This window comes from Mytilus galloprovincialis, chromosome 7 (genome assembly GCF_965363235.1).
Source record: "Mytilus galloprovincialis chromosome 7, xbMytGall1.hap1.1, whole genome shotgun sequence".
Classification (NCBI taxonomy): Eukaryota; Metazoa; Mollusca; class Bivalvia; order Mytilida; family Mytilidae; genus Mytilus; species Mytilus galloprovincialis.
In genome coordinates, this window is record NC_134844.1 from 58,280,817 (window position 1) to 58,306,368 (window position 25,552).

At 31.0% G+C, this 25,552-nt stretch overlaps 1 protein-coding gene across 1 annotated transcript in view; it reads right to left on the reverse strand.

Annotated features, from left to right (window-relative positions):
• Positions 1–1,122: 1,122 nt before the first annotated feature.
• Positions 1,123–25,552, reverse strand: part of LOC143083377 (A disintegrin and metalloproteinase with thrombospondin motifs 7-like) — a 28,337-nt gene continuing 3,907 nt past the window's right edge. The window contains exons 2-17 of the mRNA XM_076259635.1: positions 25,283–25,506; positions 22,233–22,322; positions 18,022–18,154; positions 17,190–17,331; positions 16,428–16,503; positions 14,784–14,861; positions 13,995–14,146; positions 13,601–13,650; positions 11,115–11,226; positions 10,078–10,245; positions 8,668–8,800; positions 7,967–8,086; positions 7,456–7,507; positions 6,707–6,856; positions 2,168–2,500; positions 1,123–1,678 (exon numbers count right to left, since the gene is read on the reverse strand). Of these exons, the coding sequence (XP_076115750.1) occupies positions 1,479–1,678; positions 2,168–2,500; positions 6,707–6,856; positions 7,456–7,507; positions 7,967–8,086; positions 8,668–8,800; positions 10,078–10,245; positions 11,115–11,226; positions 13,601–13,650; positions 13,995–14,146; positions 14,784–14,861; positions 16,428–16,503; positions 17,190–17,331; positions 18,022–18,154; positions 22,233–22,322; positions 25,283–25,506 (2,213 nt within the window). The 3' untranslated portion in view covers positions 1,123–1,478. The remainder of the gene's footprint in view (positions 1,679–2,167; positions 2,501–6,706; positions 6,857–7,455; positions 7,508–7,966; positions 8,087–8,667; positions 8,801–10,077; positions 10,246–11,114; positions 11,227–13,600; positions 13,651–13,994; positions 14,147–14,783; positions 14,862–16,427; positions 16,504–17,189; positions 17,332–18,021; positions 18,155–22,232; positions 22,323–25,282; positions 25,507–25,552) is intronic.

The following is a 25,552-nucleotide window of genomic DNA, read 5'->3' on the forward strand; positions in this document are numbered from 1 at the left end:
AATTCTGTGATCTGACTGCATTGTATAAATTATTTGGTTAAAACAGAGTCCATTAAAACATATAAACGTATACAAATTGTGGTCAATATAGCGTTTTTCCTAACTTCTCCACATAACAAAATGCATAATTTCTAGTGTATTTGTAGAACTTCAAAAATTACCACACAACTTTAATTTTGTACATTGTTTTCACCAATTGGGCCTTTTATTTCTTTTTTTTTTTTAAGTATGCATACATTTCTAGAATGAACATGCTTTTAGAAAGTGTAAATTTTTTGTTAAAAGAAATTGTTCTGCTTTTTTATTTTTTTTTTACTTATAAACAAAATACCTGCCTTTTTTCTTAAAAAAGATGCATGATGAATTGATTTTTTCTTCTTCACAGAGATAAAACTTAACAATGAACTTCATAACTTGGATAACATTCAAGTGTAGAGATAATGATGAAATAAAATACATAAAAATTACTTTATGATGAATTACAATGCAGACCAAAAATATTAAAAATCAGACGAAATTGAATTTGACTCAACAAATGCTGTATTAGTTCATAATTTATATAGATTATCTTTTGGTGTTAAGAAAAATACCTATATATAAAAGCATTCTATATATAAAAAAATGGAGTTGAAATAGATTTAGATTTTTCGGCAAATTTCCAAGTAAACTTCATAATTTTTTACACTAGCTTCATATATATCCCAGGCCTCTAATGGCCATTTCATGGTAGACACTTTAAAATCACATAATTAATTATTCTATTTTACTCTAATATAAATTACGCTGAATCTTGGTAATCAAGAAGTCAAAAGATAACAAAGGGGACAAGATATGAAAGAAAAAGACAGACCAAATGTTAAAAGACTATTCTGGTCATTTTTGGGGCACTTTATGCTTGCTGTGCGATGTGAGCCAATGCTCATGATCAGTTTTGAAGACTGTATTTTGACCTATAATGGTTTACTTTTACAAATTGTGACTTGGATTGAAAGTTTTTTCATCGGCACTCATACCACATCTTCCTATATCCATATAAACAAATCTAAGAAACTTCCACTTGTGGTGGCTGTACTGTAGCTCAAATCATCTCAGATAAGGTAACTAAATGCATTAAAATGAAAGGAGGGTGATAATTTGGTTTTATTTTCTATTGTGGCATATAGTCTGATAATACTGATTTTATACAACCTATTTTTGACAATGACTTGATTTGCTGTTTGCCTTAGGTACAGCGGCCATTGTCAACAAGTGTTATACTCTAATTGCATTAATTATTGATATACTACTGAATTCAAGAATTTCTGTATACTTATAGTATATATTACTGACCAACAAACTTACATCAATCTGTTAAGATGTAAACAAAAATATACAATATAAGGTAACAACATTTTAAAACAAATAAAAATGACTAGCAGTCTGTTTAAACTAAAAAGCAAAACATGTTTTGGCACTGTTACAGTAGGTTTAAAAATGGTTTAAAAGTAAAGATTTATTAAAGCTATTAAACTAGTTGCCATGGACACAACTGTCCATTTCACTATGGATGACCCTGAGTTCAATCCTAAGGTCAACCCACATGAATGACAACAGTAATCTTTTAAAGCACCACAAACCGATGTCTGATTTTCTGCATGATGTTGGCACAGCGAAGGATTTTTGTCACCATACATGCAATCTGAAATAAGAGAGAAATAACAATTTTTATTGAGTCAAAACCATAAATTTTCTTTCTTTTTTTTTTAATGAGAACTATATTTAGCACCTGAGATCACACGGGTTTAGGTAGGACTCGTGTTGCTCAGTCTTTAGTTTTCCGTGTTTTGGTTTGTTTAGTGTAATGTTGTTTGTGTTTTCGTCGGTTTTTTTTCTTGCAATGGCATTGCCAATTTGTTTATAGTTTGAATAACCATTTGGTATTTCTTCTATGTATATCTATGACAAATCTTTAAATTTTGGTTTTCATGGCAAACTACACAAATTTAACGGAATATAAGTAAATATTTGGGAAATTGATATTTATGCATTAAATTTGTCATATAGTAGTTCTATTAATATACATTCTCAAGTGTCAGGAAAATCATGGCAATGATATTTAAATTAACAGTAACGAATATAATTTAGATACAGTAGTTTAATATATTTATATTTGAAACTAAGAACTCACGTGTAGGTTCAGTCTGTGTTCTTGTGCAAGACTGACAACAATGGGAATTTACTACGCTATCGTAACATACATGTCTTCCATACTTTTCAATGAAATTTTCGCACATGTATCCATTGATAGTAGCTATATCCTCACATTGGTCCAACGTAGGAGCTACTACAGGTGGAGCCTTCGTAGTATAGGGACTGATTGTGTATGTAGGTCTCTGTGTCACTGGGATAGGTATCCCTGTTTTACATGTAGAACAACACTCTGACTTGAGGTCACGGTCTTGGGTGGCAATTGTGCAGTGCCATGGTTGACAACCCTTTACTCTATCCCCATACTCACAACCTGACGAGAGAGACAAATGAAACATTCATCTTGTTGAAAGAGTTAAGAGAGAGTTAGGAAGATGTGGTATGAGTGCCAATGAGACAACTCGCCATCCAAAGAACAATTTATAAAAGAAAACCATTATAGGTCAAGGTACGGCCTTAAACATCGAGCTTTGTCTCACACCGAACAGCAAGCTATAAAGGGCCCCACAAATTACTAATGTAAAACCATCCAAACGGGAAAACCAAAAGGTTTAATCTATGGAACTGGCTACGGTTACATGCAATCGGAACAACTCGGCCTTTCTGGTTGCACGATAAAGAAATAACGCTATTGTACTGCGTAGCGAGAATGGCCGAGTAGTTACGATTGCGGTTACATGGAAATGTAACAATAATAAAAATATTATTGTTACATTGGAGACTAATTGCCGGAATGCAAAGTTGGGTGAGAAACCGATTAATTACAAATGTAACAATAATTACTGAGGCTACGGTTACATTACGTTATTGTTACATGAAAAACAGCAATGTACGCTAGATTGATTAAACTTAAATCTTCTATAGTTGTATTGCTTCATTCTTTCATATGTACTAAACAATACTTGTAATTTAATACTGATAAATAATAAAATATTATTATTCAACAAATGGTGTACAACTTGAATAGTTTTACTACGTATTAATGGTTTTGATGTTCTTAAAGATACTACTCAAGATTAGGAGTGTGACTGTCAAAGGCGAAAAATATAGTTCAGTGGTTTCACTTTTTTAAAGTATTTAACTGCACACCTACTCTTATTACTGCCATTATACTTTGGACCAATTTTGTTTATGGTGAAAAAAAAAATAAAACTTGGGATGCGTTTTAAACGAAACTGAAACAATATCAAGACATACATTTCATACAGCTTTATAACTTGACGCAAATTGATAATCAAAAGCAAAGTTTGCTAACTGTTACTTAAATACTAAGAAATTATGTATGTACGTATACACGTATCCGTGGAGGACGTAATTTCGTTCATCAAAAATGTGTCGGACTTTAAAAACAACTTACTGAATTTGTAGAAATTGTCATTGTAAATAAAAAATTACAGTAAATAAATTGTATGTTATAAATGTATGTAATAAATGTCCTCAACTTTTATTATTTCGTACATATATATTACTAGTCCCATCGTATATTGCTTTTTATACGACCGCAAAAATTTTAATTTTTTGGTCGTATATTGCTATCACGTTGGCGTCGTCGTCTGCGTCGTCGTCGTCGTCGTCGTCCGAATACTTTTAGTTTTCGCACTCTAACTTTAGTAAAAGTGAATAGAAATCAATGAAATTTTTACACAAGGTTTATGACCACAAAAGGAAGGTTGGGATTGATTTTGGGAGTTTTGGTCCCAACATTTTAGGAATTAGGGGCCAAAAAGGGCCCAAATAAGCATTTTCTTGGTTTTCGCACTATAACTTTAGTTTAAGTGAATAGAAATCTATGAAATTTTGACACAAGGTTTATGACCACAAAAGGAAGGTTGGGATTGATTTTGGGAGTTTTGGTTCCAACAGTTTAGGAATTAAGGGCCAAAAAGGGCCCAAATAAGCATTATTCTTGGTTTTCGCACAATAACTTTAGTATAAGTAAATAGAAATCAATGAAATTTTAACACAAGGTTTATGACCACAAAAGGAAGGTTGGGATTGATTTTTGGAGTTGAGGTCACAACAGTTTATGAATTAGGGGCCAAAAAGGGGCCCAAATAAGCATTATTTTTTTGTTTTTGCACCATAACTTTAGTATAAGTAAATAGAAATCTATGAAATTTAAACACAAGGTTTATGACCATAAAAGGAAGGTTGGGTTTGATTTTGGGAGTTTTTGGTCCTAACAGTTTAGGAATAAGGGGCCCAAAGGGTCCAAAATTGAACTTTGTGTGATTTCATCAAAAATTGAATAATTGTGGTTCTTTGATATGCCGAATCTAACTATGTATGTAGATTCTTAATTTTTGGTCCCGTTTTCAAATTGGTCTACATTAAGGTCCAAAGGGTCCAAAATTAAACTTAGTTTGATTTTAACAAAAATTGAATCCTTGGGGTTCTTTGATATGCTGAATTTAGAAATGTACTTAGATTTTTAATTATTGGCCTAGTTTTCAAGTTGGTCCAAATGGGGGTCCAAAATTAAACTTTGTTTGATTTCATCAAAAATTGAATAAATGGGTTCTTTGATATGCCAAATCTAACTGTGTATGTAGATTCTTAATTTTTGGTCCAGTTTTCAAATTGGTCTACATTAAGGTCCAAAGGGTCCAAAATTAAACTAAGTTTGATTTTAACAAAAATTAAATTCTTGGGCTTATTTGATATGCTTTATCTAAATATGTACTTTGATTTTTATTATGGGCTCAGTTTTCAAGTTGGTCCAAATCAGGATTCCATATCAAGTATTGTGCAATAGCAAGAAATTTTCAATTGCACAGTATTGCACAATAGCAAGAAATATCTAATTGCACAATATTGTGCAATAGCAATTAATTTTCAATTGGAGTTATCTTTCTTTGTATAGAATAGTAGTTGATAATATCTGTTGGAAATTTGCCAGACATGACTATGATGTCATTTTTTATTTTTATTTGCCAATAACTTTATGTAAATAACTTCATTGGAAATTTGCCAATATAAAATGTTGCTGATGAAGCTTTTTTTCCTTATCTTATCTAAAATGTTTTTAGATAATGTATGTTGGACATTTGCCAGACATGACTATGATGTCATTTTCTATTTTTATTTGCCAATAACTTTATGTAAATAACTTCATTGGAAATTTGCCAATATAAAATGTTGCTGATGAAGTTTTTTTTATTGTTTTATACAATAAACAATGTATATTCACTTTTACTACCAACCAATCTTTACCATTCAGTGATAACAAGCACTTTATTTTACATTTTAATATTTTATGATGTATTTAAAAGAGTAGTTATTGTTGCAAACTCCATTAGAAATTTGAATTGATATCAGTTTTGGAAAAAGGGAAACGGGGATGTGAAAAAAAGGGGGGGGGGGTTAAATTTTTCTCATTTCAGATTTCATAAATAAAAAGAAAATTTCTTCAAACATTTTTTTGAGAGGATTAATATTCAACAGCACAGTGAATTGCTCAAAGGCAAAAAAATACTTTTAAGTTCATTAGACCACATTCATTCTGTGTCAGAAACCTATGCTGTGTCAACTATTTAATTTGTGATTTAAAAAGTTTGAAGAAGAAATCTTTAATTGATTTGTAAAATCTTGACATTTGTTTTGTGTAAAAAAAAACCATGTAATGTCAAAAATTTGATCACAATCCAAATTCAGAGCTGTATCAGGCTTGAATGTTTTGTCCATACTTGCCCCAACTGTTCAGGGTTCGACCTCTGCGGTCGTATAAAGCTGCGCCCTGCGGATCACCTGGTTTTTCATGTAACAATAACGCAATGTAACCGTAACCTCAATAATTATTGTTACATTCGTAATTAAACAGGTCCTTACCCAACCATGCATTCCGGCAGTTAGTCTCCAATGTAACAATAATATTTTTATTATTGTTACATTTCCATGTAACCGTAGCCAGTGCCTTTATCTATATAAAAACGAGAATCTAGATACACGTATGAACTATATAAACAGACGACAACTACTGTACATCAAATAGCCTTATTTCAAAACGTTATCTGAATTACATGTAATACATCCGTTATAAAGTCATGTTGCATGGAATGAATGCGTCTTTTTGATAATCAATCTAAATGTATTGATAGCTGATAAAAAAAATCTTCAGTGTTTATATATATTATTTTTATCTAAACACATGTTTGCAAGTATCCCAAACGTTACTTGCATACATCAAACTCAATAATTTAAACAAACCAAACACTTCAGTAATTAAAATATTAAATTCTGTAAATTGATAGGGTACATAAGAACAGCCAGAGTTCATGCACCAAAGCTTTGGGCGAATACATTTATTACAATTGATAATAATGAAGTTCAGGAAAGTTCAAATAAGAATGATTAAATCACTTTTCAAGTCATGAGACTACTGATTGAAAAATCTTAAGATTTTGACTAAAAATGAAAACTGAAAAATTGATCACGTTTAATACTAGGTTAGTATTATATTCCTGAAGTTGCCACATATATGTACATGATATACGCTCAAAAGTTTAAACAGTTTTCTTACCTGCTTGCCAGGTAAAAAGTTTGGCACATGAGGCACAACACCTGCTTCTGACCTTCTCTTGATAACAATATGCTGGTGTGGTACTCACAAGAGCCTCACATGTTTGTCCAACAAATGCTACGCCAGGCTGATCACCATGTGGGCATTTATCTAAAATTATGAAGATACGTGTTACAGTGAAACCTGTCTTAACCAGATCTTGCATAAACCGAAAACCTGGCTTAACTTTCCATGTTCATAATCCCAGTCATATCAAATTATATACGTTTTGTAGCAGCTCCCAAAACTAACAAAATATTAAACTCCGAAGAGGTTTGGTTTAAACAGGTTACATTGTAAATCAACAATTTTTAGAAAAACACTTAATTTTTCAAAATGCTTAAGATTTTGTACTCAAAGATTTTTTGGCAAAACCTGTCGGAATTTAAGGACTTTGCTCTTGAACTTCGTACATTGTTTTGACTTGTACACAAAACGAATCTTAAAAAAACTTTCACCCAAAACTTGTTATACATCAATGACGGAAAAGCAAAATTGCTTGTTTATAAATGTTGTTTGAAATGTTTTTTTTTCACTGCTTTCATTATTTTGATAATACAGGACTGCTTACAAAGTTTTGATATTTTTCAAACTAATAAAAATTGTAAATGAAAGATTAAGACAGCATTTCAACCGTGAAAAAGTGACGAAATGTAAGATACCAGCTATTGGTTGATTATGAAAATTATGCTAATCTGTATGTCAATTACCATCTTTTTCTGGTGCATCGTCGGAGTAAATACAACGGCCTTCAACACACCACTGAAAAAAGGAATGAAATTTATTTCTAAAACGCTGTTACCTCATTTTAACCTACCTGGCTAAATAAGCCGTTATTATTTTTTTTCCAAAAAATCTCCTCTGAGACCACTGTGCCAAATTTAACCAAACTTCTTAATTTTTGGTTCAATATGCTCTTCAACTTGGTATATAATTTTACCTCCGGTAATTTTGAATCGAGCTTAATTGATGAGTTTTATTTTAGTTAAACGTGCAAAATACATCTTTGGTGACACTGCCTTATAATTCGAGTTTATCACCAATTTATTTACACACATGTTATTTTTTTTTATCTTCTACAAATTTAGTTGGGAAGCTTTCATAATTAGAGAAGTCAATGATTGAAATTATAAGTAGGGAAGTAAAATGTATGTGGTGTTATTTTGTAGGTAATGTTATCGTTTTAGTTGATACTAGATTCGAAACTAATGAGATGTTTACCTTTCTAAATCCACATGATGTTCCTCTCACTGCTGTTTGTAGTACACAATCGTTATCCGTACTTGGATCAAGGCAGTACATAGAGGTACATATACTGCTAGCATTTCCAAACTCTGTACCCTGCATGTATAAAACAAGAGATTTATGATTTGTAATTATGTTTCTGCTGTTAACATACAAAGTTTTGATGTATTTATATAAGAATCATTTTTGAAATATCTCAGAATTAAGATTAAACACTATCCGCGTTGCTTTTAAATAGACCAGTTCGATCGGAAAAGTTTTATCTGAAACCGAAAACTTTACTAACTGATCATTTCCCTTAAGTAACCACATGTAATATAAAGTACAGAAACATGATAAACCGACAATTCATGTTTTTTTCTTTCTTAAAGCTCTTGATTTATCTAAAATAACATTGAGAATAAGAATGCATATGGTATTTTGTACATGTGCAGGGAGACATCATGATAGGTTTAGCACAAGAGACAGGACATGCCACCCGCTCCCATCGTTTATTCGCATTTTCATTTTTTATGTAGCTAACTTCACTCATAGATAAGTTTCTATTTGTCTGATTTCGTGATCAATATTTTAACTTTTCTGCTATTACAGCTTTTATTTTTTCATCCTTTTGAGAAGCTGTTTGTTATTTTGTTTAAGTTCTCTAATAATTTTTACTATTGTATAGATCATTATACCTGACAAATGTAAGATTGATTTCCCCATATCTGTTGACATTGCTGGTTTGGAGTAAAAACTTGTCCTGGCATATTTTTCGAGTCCACAACTCGAGCATCTTTAAAACTTTCTGTCAAACAAGTAGCACCTTTGCTGCAATAATGAATTATTACAAAAACTAATCAAGTTTTACAGAGATAAGACTGCATATTTTTTCATATTGTGCCAGGTAAGCACCAGACCAGCATTTATAAAATTTGTCCCACAAATCCCTTGTAACCACTAAGTGTTATAACACCAAATTTTATTTTTGCTTCATTGAAACATCAACAAATAATCTGTCATACATGTCATACTTGACTTTGTCATGATTTCTTTCATCTTTTGGGTGTTATGTGCCTCAATATCATACAAATCTGGTTGAAATTTTTTATTGTAGACTTACGACGTAGATATAGGAAGATGTGGTATGAGTGCCAATGAGACAACTCTCCATCAAAGTAACAATTTATAAATTAAAGTAAATCATTTATAGGTCAAGGTATGGGCCCTAACACGGAGCCTTGGGTCACACCGAACAAGCTATAGAGGGCCCCAAAACATACTACTAACTGTAAAAACATTCAAACGGGAAAACCAACGGTCTAATCTATACAAAAACGAAAAACGAGAAACACTTATGAACTACATAAACAGACGACAACTACTGTACATCAGATTCCTAACTTAGGACAGGTGCAAACATTTGCAGCGGGATTAAACGTTTTAATGGTACCAAACCTTCTCCCTTTTCTGAAACAGTAGTATTACATCACAACATAGTAAACAGTATAAAATATCAATAAGAAGGCTTAACTCAATCAAAAAACGTAAACTAACACACAATGAACGAAAAATTTGATCTGTGATACTTGAATGCAGATACATGGTTAATAAAAATTATAAGGGTTAAATAGTTAAGATCATAAGACAATAAACAGGTTTAAACAAAGTTAAAGTATGATTCCACTGTGAAATGTTAAACAATATTTAGAAAATCATCCCTTTTGAAAAAAAACCTGCGTCATATTATGCACTATTAAGGAAAATAATTTTTTAAGTATACGTCTTCTTCTTTGTGTATAAACTCTTCCATTTAAGAATACCAAGAAAGCATGTTAGTAGCGATACATGTAAAACAAAACTTGTGATAGATATCAAAATTGAGAATGGAAACGAGGAATGTATCAAAGTGTCAACACACATATTTCATTTCCCAAAATTTGCAAAAGGGATAAGACAAAGAGAAGCTAAGATGCAACCTGAACTAGGTAAGGCAGACTTTCCATATTATTAACGTTCTTGTCTTCTTTGAAAATTCTTCATTTTTTACAGTTTCTAACGTCAAACTTTAAAGTTAGAATATTTTTATCACAAATCTTATTACATACCTCATTAAATCAGAAATAAAGCTACGGAAATATTCAACAGAGCAACGTGAAAACTGCCATTGGTTTATTCTTTTCTCCACTGGGATAGTTTGATTTGTAGATGTCGCCATAACATATCTGTCAGATGACTGACATTCATTTTTCTCACCATCATGCAAGGCACCAAGACTGCAAAGTTAAAAGTTAACAATTTTGGTTACTATAAATACCATATCTTCGGTGTTATGAATAATAAGAATAGAAAGACGAGGAACAGCAATAAAAGAGATGTTTCTTTGCTATTGATTTTGCGAAGTGTGAGTTGGTATCTTCTTTCAAATAAGCCGAATTGGTGTAAACATTAACCATTGGAAACTAAAAAAAGTACTCGGGATTTTTTAATGAGTTAAAATATGTTGGGAGATGGTCTTTGGTTTTCCTTGTAGGTAATTTTATTTCTTGCCACTTGTGTCTTTTTGTTAATGAATACACAATGTTTTAGTTTGTTCTGTTGAATACGCTCTTTTGGCTCACTTTGTTAAAAAGAATTACGAAGAGCCTACACATACATTCATCTTTAGCAAAATAACATTAATAAGTAGAATGAAAAAAACAAATATATCTGACCAAAAAAATTGAAATACAGTAGCTTGATTAAATATGTTTATATGAACTATGAACTAGATGAAACCCACACATGACATAATTCATTTTAGTCTTATTTGATCTAAACTTCCCTAACTAGAATGATACAAACATTTCCATTAGGAATTGTAAACATAACATTTATGTTCATATTAATGTGATCAATTGAAAGTTGGTACATACTACGCATATTTTAGTTGGCACATACTACACATATTTTGGTACATACTACGCATATTTTAGTTGGCACATACTACACATATTTTGGTACATACTACACATATTTTGGTACATACTGCACATATTTTTAGTTTTACAAATTGATAGCGTTTGATTCTGTCAGTTTTTGTTGACTTCTCCTTTTTTAATTTTCATTTGAACTCTGAGTCTGATTTGTATAAATGATTATATACCTATGTCCTAGCTCGTGTGCAGCAGTACCAACATTCTGAAATCCACCATTATCTTCCACTATAGAAACACTATCCCCGTTTGGTCTACATAAGGAGCCAATAAAAGCTAATCCTGAAAAAGTAAAAATTAGTATCATTTTATATTTGTTTGAAATTATCATCAAACAAAGATTTGACATATCCACACTGATTCCAACAACTATTACACTTACGAGGATATTATCTAAATGCTAAACATTTTCGACAACAAGATAATAAATGAATTGGTGGATTTACTTTACCGTCAGTATTTCCATGGGTAATTCCAATTGTGCAACACTACTGGCCAATCTGTTTTTGAACTCGAATTAAAGATAAAAAAAACATCTTGCTAAATACCCTTCTTTTGCTTTCAAATATATTGATGATGTCCTACCACTCTTTAACCAACATTTCAAAGAACGTTTACATCTCATGTATCCCTGTAAACTTGATATTAAGGATACTACCGAAAGTAGAAAGTTTGCTTCATATCTTGATCTTTTCCTCAATATTTTTTTACTCTGAATGCTAACATTCCCGATGTGAAATTATAAAATTGTTTTGTATAAACATTGAACGACAAAATTTCTTCCTATGCGACGTATAAATTTTTCTGACGCCAGACACGCAAAGCAATGTTTGATAGATACTTTTGTGCTTTTTTGTAAAATTGTTTCTGTTAAAATTGTAACACAGTGGTGACTGCTGTACCCATATTTTGACTATTTTATTCCCTATGTCTGTTTTGTTCAAGCATCGTTGTAAATATAACGGAATTTGACGAGACTTTCGTACAAATGAGAGGTTTAGCGCTATAAAACCAGGTTCAAATCCACCATTTTTATATTTGAAAATGCCTGTTCAGGAATATGACAGATCTTGTCCATTCGTTTTTGAAGTGTTTTGTCATTTGGTTTTGCCATGTGATTAGGGACTTTCCGATTTAATTTTCAACGGAGTTTAGTATTTTTTGTGATTTTACTTTTGACTCATATGTTGACTTCAAACTAGAATCTATGACAAAGTGTTGATGTCAAGCTTAAATTTGTTAACTTACCATTTATTAGTATAAAGGCATTTACATATCTCAGTTATAACCTTCTATTCATGTATGTTCCTATTATGTGACATTTAAACGAATACAAATGAAAGGATAAAGGATAAGAATTGACACTACATCAGTTTTACTGTTACCATCACAATACCGTTGTTTCGTTGCCTCAACTAACTAGCGACACAATTTATCTGTCTTGTTCCCGATTGACTAAATGTCGAATTGCATGGCGGTTGATGTTTGCATAGTAGAATACCGGTCTCACTCTTACTGGAGTTTATCAGATTTGTTTTATTAACATGATTTTTTTTCTTCTAAATTGATTTGAACATCGGTAAACTTAAGTGGCTTTAATTTGTAAAAGGAACTATCATCTAATTACTTGTACTAGTCATATTGACAACTGCAGTAAAAAAGGGAATAATAAGAAAACGATAATCGACGATAGGGAGGATAATATGATTTTAGCATTAACCAAATGACTAATGTAATTAGAAATACGTGATACGACCAAAGATACAACATAAAACTTCCAATTCCTGCAGTCATTAGTAATGAGACTGATAGAACGATAAGAACAAAACCTTAGAATTATATAATACCTTTGTACAAAGGGGGACGAAAGATACCAGAGGGATAGTCAAACTCATAGATAGAAAATAAACTGACAACACCATGGCTAAAAATAAAAAGACAAACAGACAAATAATAGTACAGAATACACAACATAGAAAACTAAAGACCAAGCAACACGAACCCCACCAAAAACTGGGGGTGATCTCATGTGCTCCGGACTTGGTAAGCAGATCGTTTTCCACATGTGGCACCCTTCGTGTTGCTTATGTTATTACAAATCTGGAGATAAACATCTTATATTAAAAGAAAAATTGTCGATATATACTACATTTTTTTTTTAATTTATTTAGGATCAATACCACTACTGGATGAGGTTTCCTCTCCAATGGTATCACCAGAACAGTAGTCAGAATTTCTATGTTGTCATGATTTATTTTGAATATGTTGATAATTAAAAATTAACTGTTTGCAAAACTTTGAAGTTTTCGAAATACTAAGGATTTTCTATTTCAAGAATAGATAATTTTCTTCAGAGTTCAGTATTTTTGTGCTTTTTTTTTACTTTTTAGTATACTAGCAATCGACTTACTTAAAGAACATAGACGGAATTAAAAGTCTCTATAAACTGTTACTGGTAAACAGTAATAGTAAAAATATAGAAAGTATTCAAGCCAAGCATTAAATCTAAGTTTAGTCTCAATTTCGAGCCTGGTTCTCTCATTTTTGTTTCTTGGTTTGTGCATTCTTAATCGATTTAAGAGATCTGAACATTGGTAAAGTTCTATTGCCTCTAATATTTCTAATCAATATTGATTTTGAAAATTACTTTTCTTACCTGCGGTGTGTAAAAGTTTGAATTTATTCACCTCTGTATACAAATCATAACTAAAAGAAGAAAACATGATAAATTTTAATCTTACTTTACCGTTAGTAACTTGCATTAAAACAATAAAACTATAAATACAGGTCGTTTCTGTTACGATTAAGATAAACATATGTAAATTGTATAATGTTTAGATATGGTTATAACTATATACATTTCCATAGTGCAAACTATTAAAAATGTTGTTTTTGATTGCACATGCTGACTTAATACATAATGTTATTCAATTGTTTTGCAGTACATTGAGAATAGCAAACAAGATATACAAAGATGTATTTTATATATAATGATCTGCTGTAATTATAGTAAATAATTACTACTAAGGCCATAAAATAACTCTATTTACCCGGTGAATAAAATGGCATGATCATGTAACGGTAAATTAACAGTATTAGCAACCCAAGAACGAAAGTCTCGCAATCCAGCATCAGCATTCAACAAGTCTCTAGTCGAAGATTTTTCTTTTCTGACTTCACTCCATGGATAACCCTGCTCATTCTGAATATATAAAATGCAAGGTAATACAATTAAATAATCGTTCAAATATACCTTAAGTATATAAAAATATTTTAAAGAAAAAAATGTAAATAAATGATGATAAATGGCTAGTTAAGTCAGTTAAGCAAATCAAACAAATATTCAGGACAAGAATATTTTTGAAATGGGATATGAATCCTGTTCTGTATTAAACTGACATGGTGAAGCATATTTCAAACGTGCCTTTTAACAAGACAACATGACACCCTAGCAGAACAAATAATCATGACTATGGTGGATTATAGGTTGCCAGTACTCTCTAATGCCAGCTAGACCTTGATCAATCTACGATCTCTCATACTCCCGAGGAGCACGCTGGTACGACTAGACCAACAATGCGGTTATATTAAAAATGATAGTTCAAAAGCATTGGTATTTGTTAACATTTCTTTTAATTGAAAAGTACCAAGATATACTCATAAATCGAAAACAAACTAAAAATGTCATTGCAAAAGAAAGAACAACAGTCACAGGCAGAAGTTTACAAAGCTTACATAGAAAACTAAAGCAACAATGAACCCAACTAAAAAACTGATGTAACTTAGGTAACCCGGAAGGGTAAAGATAAAATACATCCAATTTTGTATCGCATACATACGTCTGCTATTAAAAATGCTGTTACTTGTATGTTAATATTAATCTCATCGTCTCGTATCGACCTATATCTCATATCAACCTGTAAAACAAAATTAGTAATTGATAGTAAAATGCACTTCACTTTAGTGGAAGAAAGGATTAACACTTGGTACGTTGATAAGTTTAACTGATTATTCTTATACTTGTAATTGAAAATGATATACAATGGTAAAATAAAGATTGATAGAATTGAAAGAGCTATATTTTGATGGTACAAGTGAGCAGATCATAATATGTATTCTTTTCATATTTTATATCATCTGTAATATTTTAATAAGTTTATTGCTATTGGCATATACGAAAATGCTATAGTATCAACAACATATGGAATATATATGTATTGATTGTCATACAAGCGAGAAGTTTATCTAGCTACAAAACCAGTTTAAATCTATAATTTTACATAAGGAAATGCATCTGCCCTTTGATAATGTTATCTCCGACTTGAATTTTACTTGGAGTATGGTACTTTTGTTATTTTACTTTTTTGTATATCAATTCATCAAATCTTCATAATTTTACATTTCGTAAACATTTCATGCTATATTTTTTAAATAAAAATGTTTTTGAACTAATACCGTTGATGAGGTTTATTTCACAATGACCTTAATTAATATACAAATTTGTTTAAGACCAATTCTGCCTGAAATAGTTGAAATCATAGCTTTTTTTATTTGATTACTTTATTGGCCTTTTAAGCTTTTTTTTATTCGAGCATCATGCAGTGATGAGTCTTTTGTAGGAGAAACGCGCGTCTGTTGCAAATACAAAATTTAAATCCTGGTATTTATGATGAGTTTATTTCAAAATTTATAAACGGAACATTTTTTATTTATTTATGTTTGTTATAAATCATCTCAGTACAAAATACTACTGAGATGATGGTGTAAATGCTCTTTTGTTCCGACGTTGGAAAGTTCCGGGCGGAAATAACTAGCTAGCCGAAAGTTCCGGAGGAACTTATTAACTAGTTACTTTGTTCTTCCTCTGGCTTAAAAGTTCCACCGGAAAAAAGTGACTAGTTGAAAAGTTCCAACGGAACATATCAACAAGTTAGAAAGTTCCTTTTTGCCAAATTAGTCAAAACCGGAACTAACAAACTAGCCCAAATGTTCCAACGGAACTTATCAACCAGTCACAAAGTTCCATTTAGAGAATCGATGCAAAGTAAAAGCGCAACATATTATATTTGAACCTTGCCAAGATACTGATTACAAAAGTCAAAAGGAACGTACTAACTAGTCACAAAGTTCTCTGGAACTGATATTAACTGTTTAGAAAGAAATATTTTACTGAGACATTTCCTGCTAACTAAAGATTAAAAATTGTTAAGTTACTAATTCAACAAATCTAATTGGTTGGTTGACTGGCGACTGTTTTAAATGCTTCATGTGTCGGATATATTGGCAATTAATTTGAGTATTATTACACCATTGAACGCATGTGTGATCGATACTTCTGATTTGTTGACAGCACTTAGTTTCCCTCCAGAAACACGACCCATATTCACTGAAACTGTTGTCATATGACTGTTCAATGAATTATGATTTAATTGATATATTTGTTTGATCATCAAGTAAGTTGTATTTGTAAATATAGTTCTTACCTCATTCATAAAATGAGAAAAGTATTTTCTAATTTCATCTTTTGCGGTTCTGTCATTTTTCGTTTTCGATAACCATCTGAAATCAAGGTTATAAAAAATAGTTTAAGGTTTTGTTCTTCATGTTCTAATATATCAATACGATATCTTGATATATTTATTTTAAAGTTGAAATTGTGTTTCGTTGATTTTTAAAGGAAAATTAATGAGTTCATCATGAATAAAGGCACACTATCGTTTCACCATAATTGTGGAAATGTATCTAATTTCATATATTTTGACATAATCAAATGACAACACCAAATAAATAATGAATATAATATTCATAACAATTGAAATGCTTTATAGACAATAGGATGGTGTTGACTGTCAAGTGTTGACATCTAGGTATGTCCTTTCTTTTTGTATTGCTTGGTTACTGTCTCAGTGTAAATACTGCATCTAATTATACTCATGTACTCGTCGCGTCGATCGTAAATCACAGTTTCTACTTTCTTTTTTTATTATTTAGAATTTAAAAAATTCAATGTCGACAAAAAATAAACTTTTGTATTTTTGTTATAAGAATGACTCGTTTCTCATTTTGTCATTCTCGGAACTTTTACAGCTTAGTTTACGGTGTTCGTGTTGATCATTGTTGAAGGCAGTAAACATTGACTATTACTCGAAGTTGTTTACATCCTCAGTATGCGGTCTCTGCATGGTGAAGATGTTTCTCATGGTAATCATACCAAATCTTCGTACGTTGTATATGAACAAACTAACCGTTTGTATATTGAATAGTCTATAACTACTAATACATCTATTATAAATGGCTGTGTTATCTGGACTTGTCTTTTGGAACGATGAACTTCAAGTTGACCTCTTATTCTGTCTATATGTGTCGCTGGAATTGCCTGTGTTAGTGCTGAAAATAAAATATAAATTAACATGTAAAATTTTTATTAAAAAAATGACTTAGAAATATATTCTCCATATGTTATTTGTACATTTAGAAAACTAAGCATTTCTTTTTATTTGTTATGAGTAGCAATCCATAGTCAGCAGCTTTTGAACAGCACTCACATATCCAATTGATTTTATTTCACTTTTTCGATATTTATAAACACAAATAAAAACATAATCACGATATGTACTGTAATACAGCTTTTGCAAACTTCGATAGGATGTTTATGTATATCCACAATTATTTATATGACTACTTACCGATATCATCAAGGGGCAAACATAGTGTTACCTTACTTTTACAAATGTATTAACATGTACATGTACCATAAAAATTAGGTTTTTTTTCCAATCGTAAACAACCTAAGTTTATGGCAACGTATGAACATAGTCTTGAATTAGCTCAAGCTAAGTAACAATGATATGATTACTAATTACAAACAAAGGGATAAATCAGTTTTTACCATCTTAAACAAATTTATGTTAGTAGCAACAAGTTTATGGCAATTTACGAACGAAGTCATGAATCAGCTTTTTCCTATCTTAAAACAAACTAACAATGAGTCAATGGCTCCTTACGAACATCGATCATCATGAATCAGTATAAAATACCCTAAATAAACTAAATAATAATGGATATACGGCTACTTACGAACGTAATCATGATGTCCAGCTTGAAGTTGTAGTCTTCTCTCAACTGTATACCATGTTTCTTGGTTGGAGTCTATTTGTTTATTTCCGGGAGATAATGTAAATTCCACACCATCATGGACGAATGTACCGGTCTGTCAACATACAAGTTAAATATTGTACATTTCAATGTTTAAAGGAAATATCAAATTTATAAGTAATGGCGATAAAGGCATATACAGACATAATCGAATAAGTTAAAATTGGGTTGCAGGATATGTTAACGCCCCCCCATGACCCCCGCCCCCCCCCCCCCCAAAGCAAGATAATAAGAAGAACCCCATCCACTGAAGATATAGAAAGGTTCATCTTCAACAATGAGTTATTTCGACATTTGGATTTCTTTTTTTTGTATTTCTGAATGAAATCTACAATGCTTTACAGAATCATTGGTATTACACTTTTCCAAAGTTATTTTTTAGCACCAATTGTGTTAAATAGTACCCTAGAACCCTGGGCGAAATTGCTACAAACAAGAAATCCTTGCACGTCAATTAATTCAAAACCCACTTGCTTTAAAATGACTGTCAAAATAAAATATGTGTCCAGGGCAAACCATGCCCCACTAGCTTGCAAAATTATGATGCATGGAAAGGTTACATGTTCAGTGAAATATGAAAACCCTTGGTTGGCATATATATGTTTAAAGTTTCAAATCGTAATAAACCTGCGTACAAAGATCCGCGATGATTTGGCGGAAAAGCTTACACCAGAACTTTAACCTGCTACGGAAAAGAAGGACGGACGGGAAGACCAGACAACATTTTAATGTCTCCTATAATCATAGTGGTGGGAAACAAATGTGCAGTATGATTGCCAAAAATCAGCAATCTTATATTCTAAGACCCTAGGTAACTTAATTAGTGCTGTTAAATTAAGAACTTCTTTAACTGAATTGTGTTAGTTAAAATAAACTTTTTCGTGAAATAATTAACACTTTGTAAGGGATTAATCTATCTAAAGTCAGGAACCTAGTCACTAGTTGACGTACGTCACTATTGTAAATTTAATTTTAAAATTGCATCATTGATCATCATTTATATCTTGTAAACGACCAGTCTTAGTAGGACAGAAACCTCGTCACTAGTTATGGTACGTCATTTATATTTTTTTCCTTATTTCGAGATTTGGTGTTGGAGTCAGATACATGATTGCTTCTATCTACAGGGGCGGATCAAGCCAATTTTAAAATGGGTATTCCCAACCCTGGATAAAAGGGGGTCTAGCTATATGTCTCCATCCAAATGCATTGATCATCAATAAAAGGGGGTTCAACTCCGGATTCGCCTCTGATATAATTAACCGATAAAATGTTTTATAGTTCAGGACGATTCCAAGAAGATTGACATCCTGCGTCAAAAGTGTCTATCATTAACTATGTGTCGCCTTCTACATCAGCTTTTATCATGAAACCACGAAGATGTGGTAAGATTGCAAATGAGATATCTCCTCAGCAGATACCAAATGACGTAAAAGATAAGCGGCTGTAGTTTATTGTAAGGCCTTCAACGACGAGCAAAACTCATACTGTATAGCAAGCTTATAATTGTATTTGGCACAGTAAGTCTAAGTGATAGACCATCTTTCGACAATTTTCCCCTTCACTTTTCTCTGTCACTACAATTTCGTTTTCAATTTCTCACTTCGTGGTAACAATGGGAACAAAAATTAACATAGACAATTTTCTTGGTTTAAATTCTCTTTCATCATATATCACAATTTTTTTCTTTCTGTTTTACGAACTACAAAAATTTACATGTTGAGCCATGTCACTATACATTTAAGCCTAGCTAGTGTGAGGTCAAATATTTTTTCGACATAACATGTTACTTAAACATGTAAACAAAAGTGTTTAGCTTTCATATTTTATATTTTTTGTCTGTCTTAATCCCCATCAGTGTCAGTTACTGTTGTCCTACAAAACATTAAATAGACAATTTACAAAAGAACATGGTTTTTAATTACTGCTTTATGTCTCTTTGCTGTATCTTATTATGGAGTGTGGTGTTACGGAGTCAACACTATGACAAGAAATGATGACAAGAGACAGATGTCAATTTCAATGAATGTTAGGAAATCAACATTAACCTTATCACTTAACCTTAAATGTTTACCTTCCGATCCTAATAGTGTAAAACATCTTTAATTAATTTTATTATTTGATGAAAGAAAACAATAGAAGTATTTAAAAAAAAACACACACTTTTTATATATTTATTTCCTAAAAATCCATATTTTTCAATTTATCTCTGACTTAATTTTTACTATTTAATGAACGGGAAAAAAATAGTATGCAAACACAGACAATTATTTTCATTATTATTATATTTTTTTTTATTAACAGCTGCTGTTGTAAAACTAGAAACTAATTTGAAAATAGGGATATCGTCTTACTCATGCTAAGCTCTGAAGCTTCGATTTCATGTCTGGATTGGTCAATCTTTTATTTCAGTTTTTATATGTTTAATTTATTCTTTTTCGATTTAATCATGTCTTTCGTTTCTATTTGGTTTTGGCTTTTTGAATATTTAAGCTACGAGCTTTGGTTGATAATCATTTCATTGTAGGAAATAAAATCTGGAATATTGGGAACTTAACAAATTAATCTTGCACAATGCAGAATGAAAATATATATTTTGTTCTACAAAATGCAGGAAATAGGAACAACAGTTGAAAGTCAATATTACATGCACTCGAACAAAATCCATAACAAAATCAAATGGTCATTAAACTACATTTGCTAGAGGTACAGGAGGAGGGTTTAGATCTCATAACACATGTTTTACCCCGCCGCATCTTTGCGCCTGTCCCAAGTCAGGGTTGTTGTCTCTTTGACATATTCCCCATTTCCATTCTCAATTTTATTATCTCACTGCAAAAGCATTGATTGCTAGAATTTGCATCTGGTGCAGAACAATTTGTCATGTTTAATGATATTTGTTCTCAGATCCGCTAGGTTTCAGTGATAATTTTTTGTAGCATGACTGATGTGTTTTAAATTTTTTACAATTCCACTACAATCTCTTCATTTCGAGACAGACTTTAATAAATCAGATCCAACAAATTTTAAAACAACAGGCCAGACATTGCTAACAACCCATTTGTGTAACATATGGAGCCTTTTCATAACAAAAGAAACCATTCATGGTCAAAGTGCGAGAGAAGAATAAAAACCAACATATTCAAAATTTGCAAGAAAAACAAAATCAAACCAAATAATTGAATTACAGTTATTATTATTTCTTGAAAAAATGTAACGTAAGCAAATTCAAATAGATCAGAACTTCGGTTCTCAAGAAAACGGGAACACTGAAAGAATTTCTATTTCCGTAAAAAAAATATACACGGACCTGCAGTCTCCAGTGGTACACAGCTTTGTAAATGTCAACACAGACCATTATATACGACAGAGGAGGGGTCGACAGATAAATGGCTAATGTCAATTATTCTAATCGTTCGGAAGTCAATGTTTACCACACGCAGTACCTCATAAAACTTCAAGCCTTTTACTGAAATAGCTATGTATATATAAAGAGAGACCGGCTATCTAAAATAACTCATTTTTAGGTACCAGCCATTCTTGTTTTGTGTGTATATTTTTTGGGGAAGGAAAAAAAGGGGAAGGGGCGGTGTTCTCCGAGAAAAAAAAATCTTCGACCTTTCACATCAACAATTAATTCTTAATGCAATATCATATACATTGGAAAAGGATCTTTATGTTCAAGCCCAAAATGTTGACACTATCACTTTGTTGAAATGTATGATTCAATGGAGATAAAAACTATTTTATTTAAAGAATTTTTGAATCACACAATATATTCTTACCCGGCCCCCTTTTCACTCCACTACAGACTATTGATGCGCGTTGCCGAATGAACTCGTTGATTGTGCTGTTCATGAACCGGCCTTTAATTCAACTTTTTTTTATTACAAAATCAGATAGTTACATTTTCTTCCTTATTTTCCACAATCAGTTGATAGACCATGCAAGAACCTGCAAAATTTTAAGTCGGATATATCCGGTTTTGTCTTGGTTTTCGGTATACCGAAATGAGACAATCCATGTTTGTTTTGCCAATAAGTAATATTAATTAAAAACCAATAAATTACGGCAATCATAAATTTGTACATATTAATTACTATATCGTTATCAATAGACAATATTGTACTTACAAGATATAATTTATATTTTCCTGTATTGTCTTGTATACAATTGAATGATAGATAGGCTCCATGGTTAGGATCCACGTAGAATTGCACGTTCTGTAATTAAAATATAATTAGATAAAAGTTACATACTTATGTCATACATGGCTATAAAAAATATACTCAGCAACACGAGTAACGCACCACTTATTCCTGTTCATATAGTATTATCACATTTTGTTTTTTGCTTAAGGAAGTTTGTTACTCAGTTTTAAATAACAAGCTTTTCATTACACAACTAGTATATATTGATAGGGATTTAATAAAGGAACCAAAACATTTTTAGGCATTCAATTAGATAAAACCAGAGGATTCTGAAAATCTGACAAAAATCATTTAACATGACAAGCGATCATCCTTTAATAAAGTGAGCCAAACTCTTGTATCTGTTAAGCATACTTTTGAAATTCATCTACAGTTTACATAGAAACTTTTACTTCAGGTGCGAGAATGGAGTCCAAATGATCAAAAATGAAAAATCCTAGATTATACTATTGTCATACGATAGGAAATTCTGAAAGGTAATTAATATGAAGTTTTCTTTCTATTCTTGAAGAGTGCACATATGATTTAAAAAAAAAAACAATTAAAGTAGAATTGTATAGTATATTTTCCCGTATTAAGATTATCTTTCGATGATTTTGCTCTGATTTAAGGAGGTAGACCTAGGTTAAGGGAAATAACTCTTTATTCATGTTAAGCGCTTAGGGTAATTTTTCAAATTATATAATGCGCTATATAAATATTGTAAAATAATAAAATAATAAAATCATCAGTACGTTTGTGTCAACCATTTTCAAAAATATATTCTAAGCTTCTAGGTTACATAGATTATTTTCAATCTGTTTCAGGTAAATGCTTAAAATACATTGATGAACTTGACTTTTACAAACACTTAACTGATTTAAAGAGTTATCCTAGGTCTACCCCCTTAAATGCATACAAATGTGTTTAAAAATGCAAATGGATGAAAAAGAAGCACTTTTACATAGCACCATTGCGACAATTTCTGTAAAGACTACTTTCTATGTGCTTCTAATTAACACTCATTTGCTTAGATAACTTTTTAGAGGTTTATTTTGACACCGAGGGAAATAGTTAGATTTTATTTTCGGATGATTTTTACACTGTTTTTATGAAACAATATTATGTCATAGTAGAGTTAAAGGCGGGATACTGAGTTATGTCAAAAGATATAAATAACAACTTTTTGTTGAATTTAGATCGCACATTACTGTTTAAACATTTATATTTATGGCCTCTCAAACGATGGAAATATGTAAACAATATATTACTTATTGATTTGTGCAAATTATATAAAATGCGAAGTTCTCCCTTGTGTATGATTTCGATAAAAAAAGATCTATATATCATTTGTCGTTTATTTCTAGGAATAGTATATCAGTCCCAGTTTATTCACAATGATTTCCACATTCCTTTATTCCAAAACTTTGGCTTAAGGAAAAGCAAAAATTAAGTGATATTTAGACGATCTTGGATGTAAGAAGGAAAAAATGAAATAATTCACCGACTGGTTGCAATTGTAAAATAAAACCCTTTCAATGAATTTAATCCCAAAAATATACAAAAAAATATCAATGGTATAAAAAATCGAAAATTATAAATATTAAAGACAACAAAGTATGTATTAATAGATTTGAAATGTATGATTTTCGCTCAAAGCAGTTTATCAACATAGCATCTTCATAATTTGTACATACTCGTAGCCTTAAGAATAAAATGTGTATAACTAGATAACATTTAACAGATTATATATTTGTTAACATTTTACAATAACAACAAAAAAATATTTATATTGTTACTTTTCTATTCCATACAAATATTTTCCTTTGAAAATGCATGTATGAAAATTAAATACACATTCACACTCAATCATAAAAATGTTAAAACAAGCAAAGTATTAAAAGGTATAAATTAAAAATCATTTCCAATAAATTCCCGTTAAATTAAAATAACTTTTGTTTGAACTTGAAAAAAAATGTATTTTTTAATTCTTTATTTCTTTAAATAGTAACATCATAAAAAATTGTAAGCCAAACTAAGCCAAGAAGAAACAGCTAAAGGACTAAATGGTATATTGCTAAATTGACACATACGTTAAATTCATTCGTTTGATTAAATCTAATTTTGCCTAAAACTATATAAATGTGGCAGTAGAACATTATATTAAACGTTAGAACACGGGAATTTTAAATAAAAACACGAGTCGGGCAATAGACATACAAACGAAAATGCACGTAGCGTTCTTTCTAAACTTTTTTTCTTTAACGATGCAATGCTCTTCTTGTGCCCTCCAAACTTTTTATGATCAATTGTTCGCCTTTTTTAATTATCGAAAGCCGGTGAAGTTTTAATAGCTTTTTTTTTTTCTTCTTAAAAAATCATGTAGATTTCAACTTTTCCGTTAACCAAAAGGCACGGTCATGGGATACATGACTTCTTAATTATTTTTGATTTCTTGTAATAGTAGAATCTGATTATTTACGCATTTATCTTATATGCTAATATATAGTGTCAACTTTAAACCTGCAAGATTTCCAATGAAATTTTGCATACATGTGATCGTCATATAAGTGAGAGGTTTGTCCAGCTATAAACGCAGGTTTTGTCCCCAATTTTCTACATTTGATGCCTGTACCAAGCTAGGAATATGACAGTTGTTTTCCATTCGTTTTTTGTGTTTGGGCTTTTGATTTTGCCATTTCATAAAGAACTTTTCGTTTTTTTATTTTTCCTTCAGTATTTTGCTATATTCTTTATTTTCAAAGTTGTTATAAATTTGATTTACATTTATGATAAAAAAAAAAAAAAAAAAAAAAAAAAAGATTAATAATAAGATGCCCAAAACAAAGCATAGGCAAAAATGTCCTAAAAAATAGAGGTACCATAGAAATGAAGGACCCCCCCCCCCAAAAAAAAAAAAAAAAAAAAACCAAACCAAAACAACAAAAAACAACAAGATCCCTATAATTATCATAGTATACAAACTAAATTACCTGAATGTCTAGCAGTGCTTCCTGTATCACAAAGAGATTTCCTTTCGGATCCTTTCTTATAACATATACAGGTTTATTTAAAGTAGTTGATTGAGTTTTTGTCACATTGAATAGCAAGTTTTCTCCAAATTGGAATTTAAGTGAAAAGTCTATTTTGCTTTCATTTATGCAGTCTTTGGAATTCTTTGTGTATGTTGATAATTCTGGAATTCTAGCAACATTTCCTGAAATAAATTATACAAGTTATTTATAGATATTGTCGTTTTTATT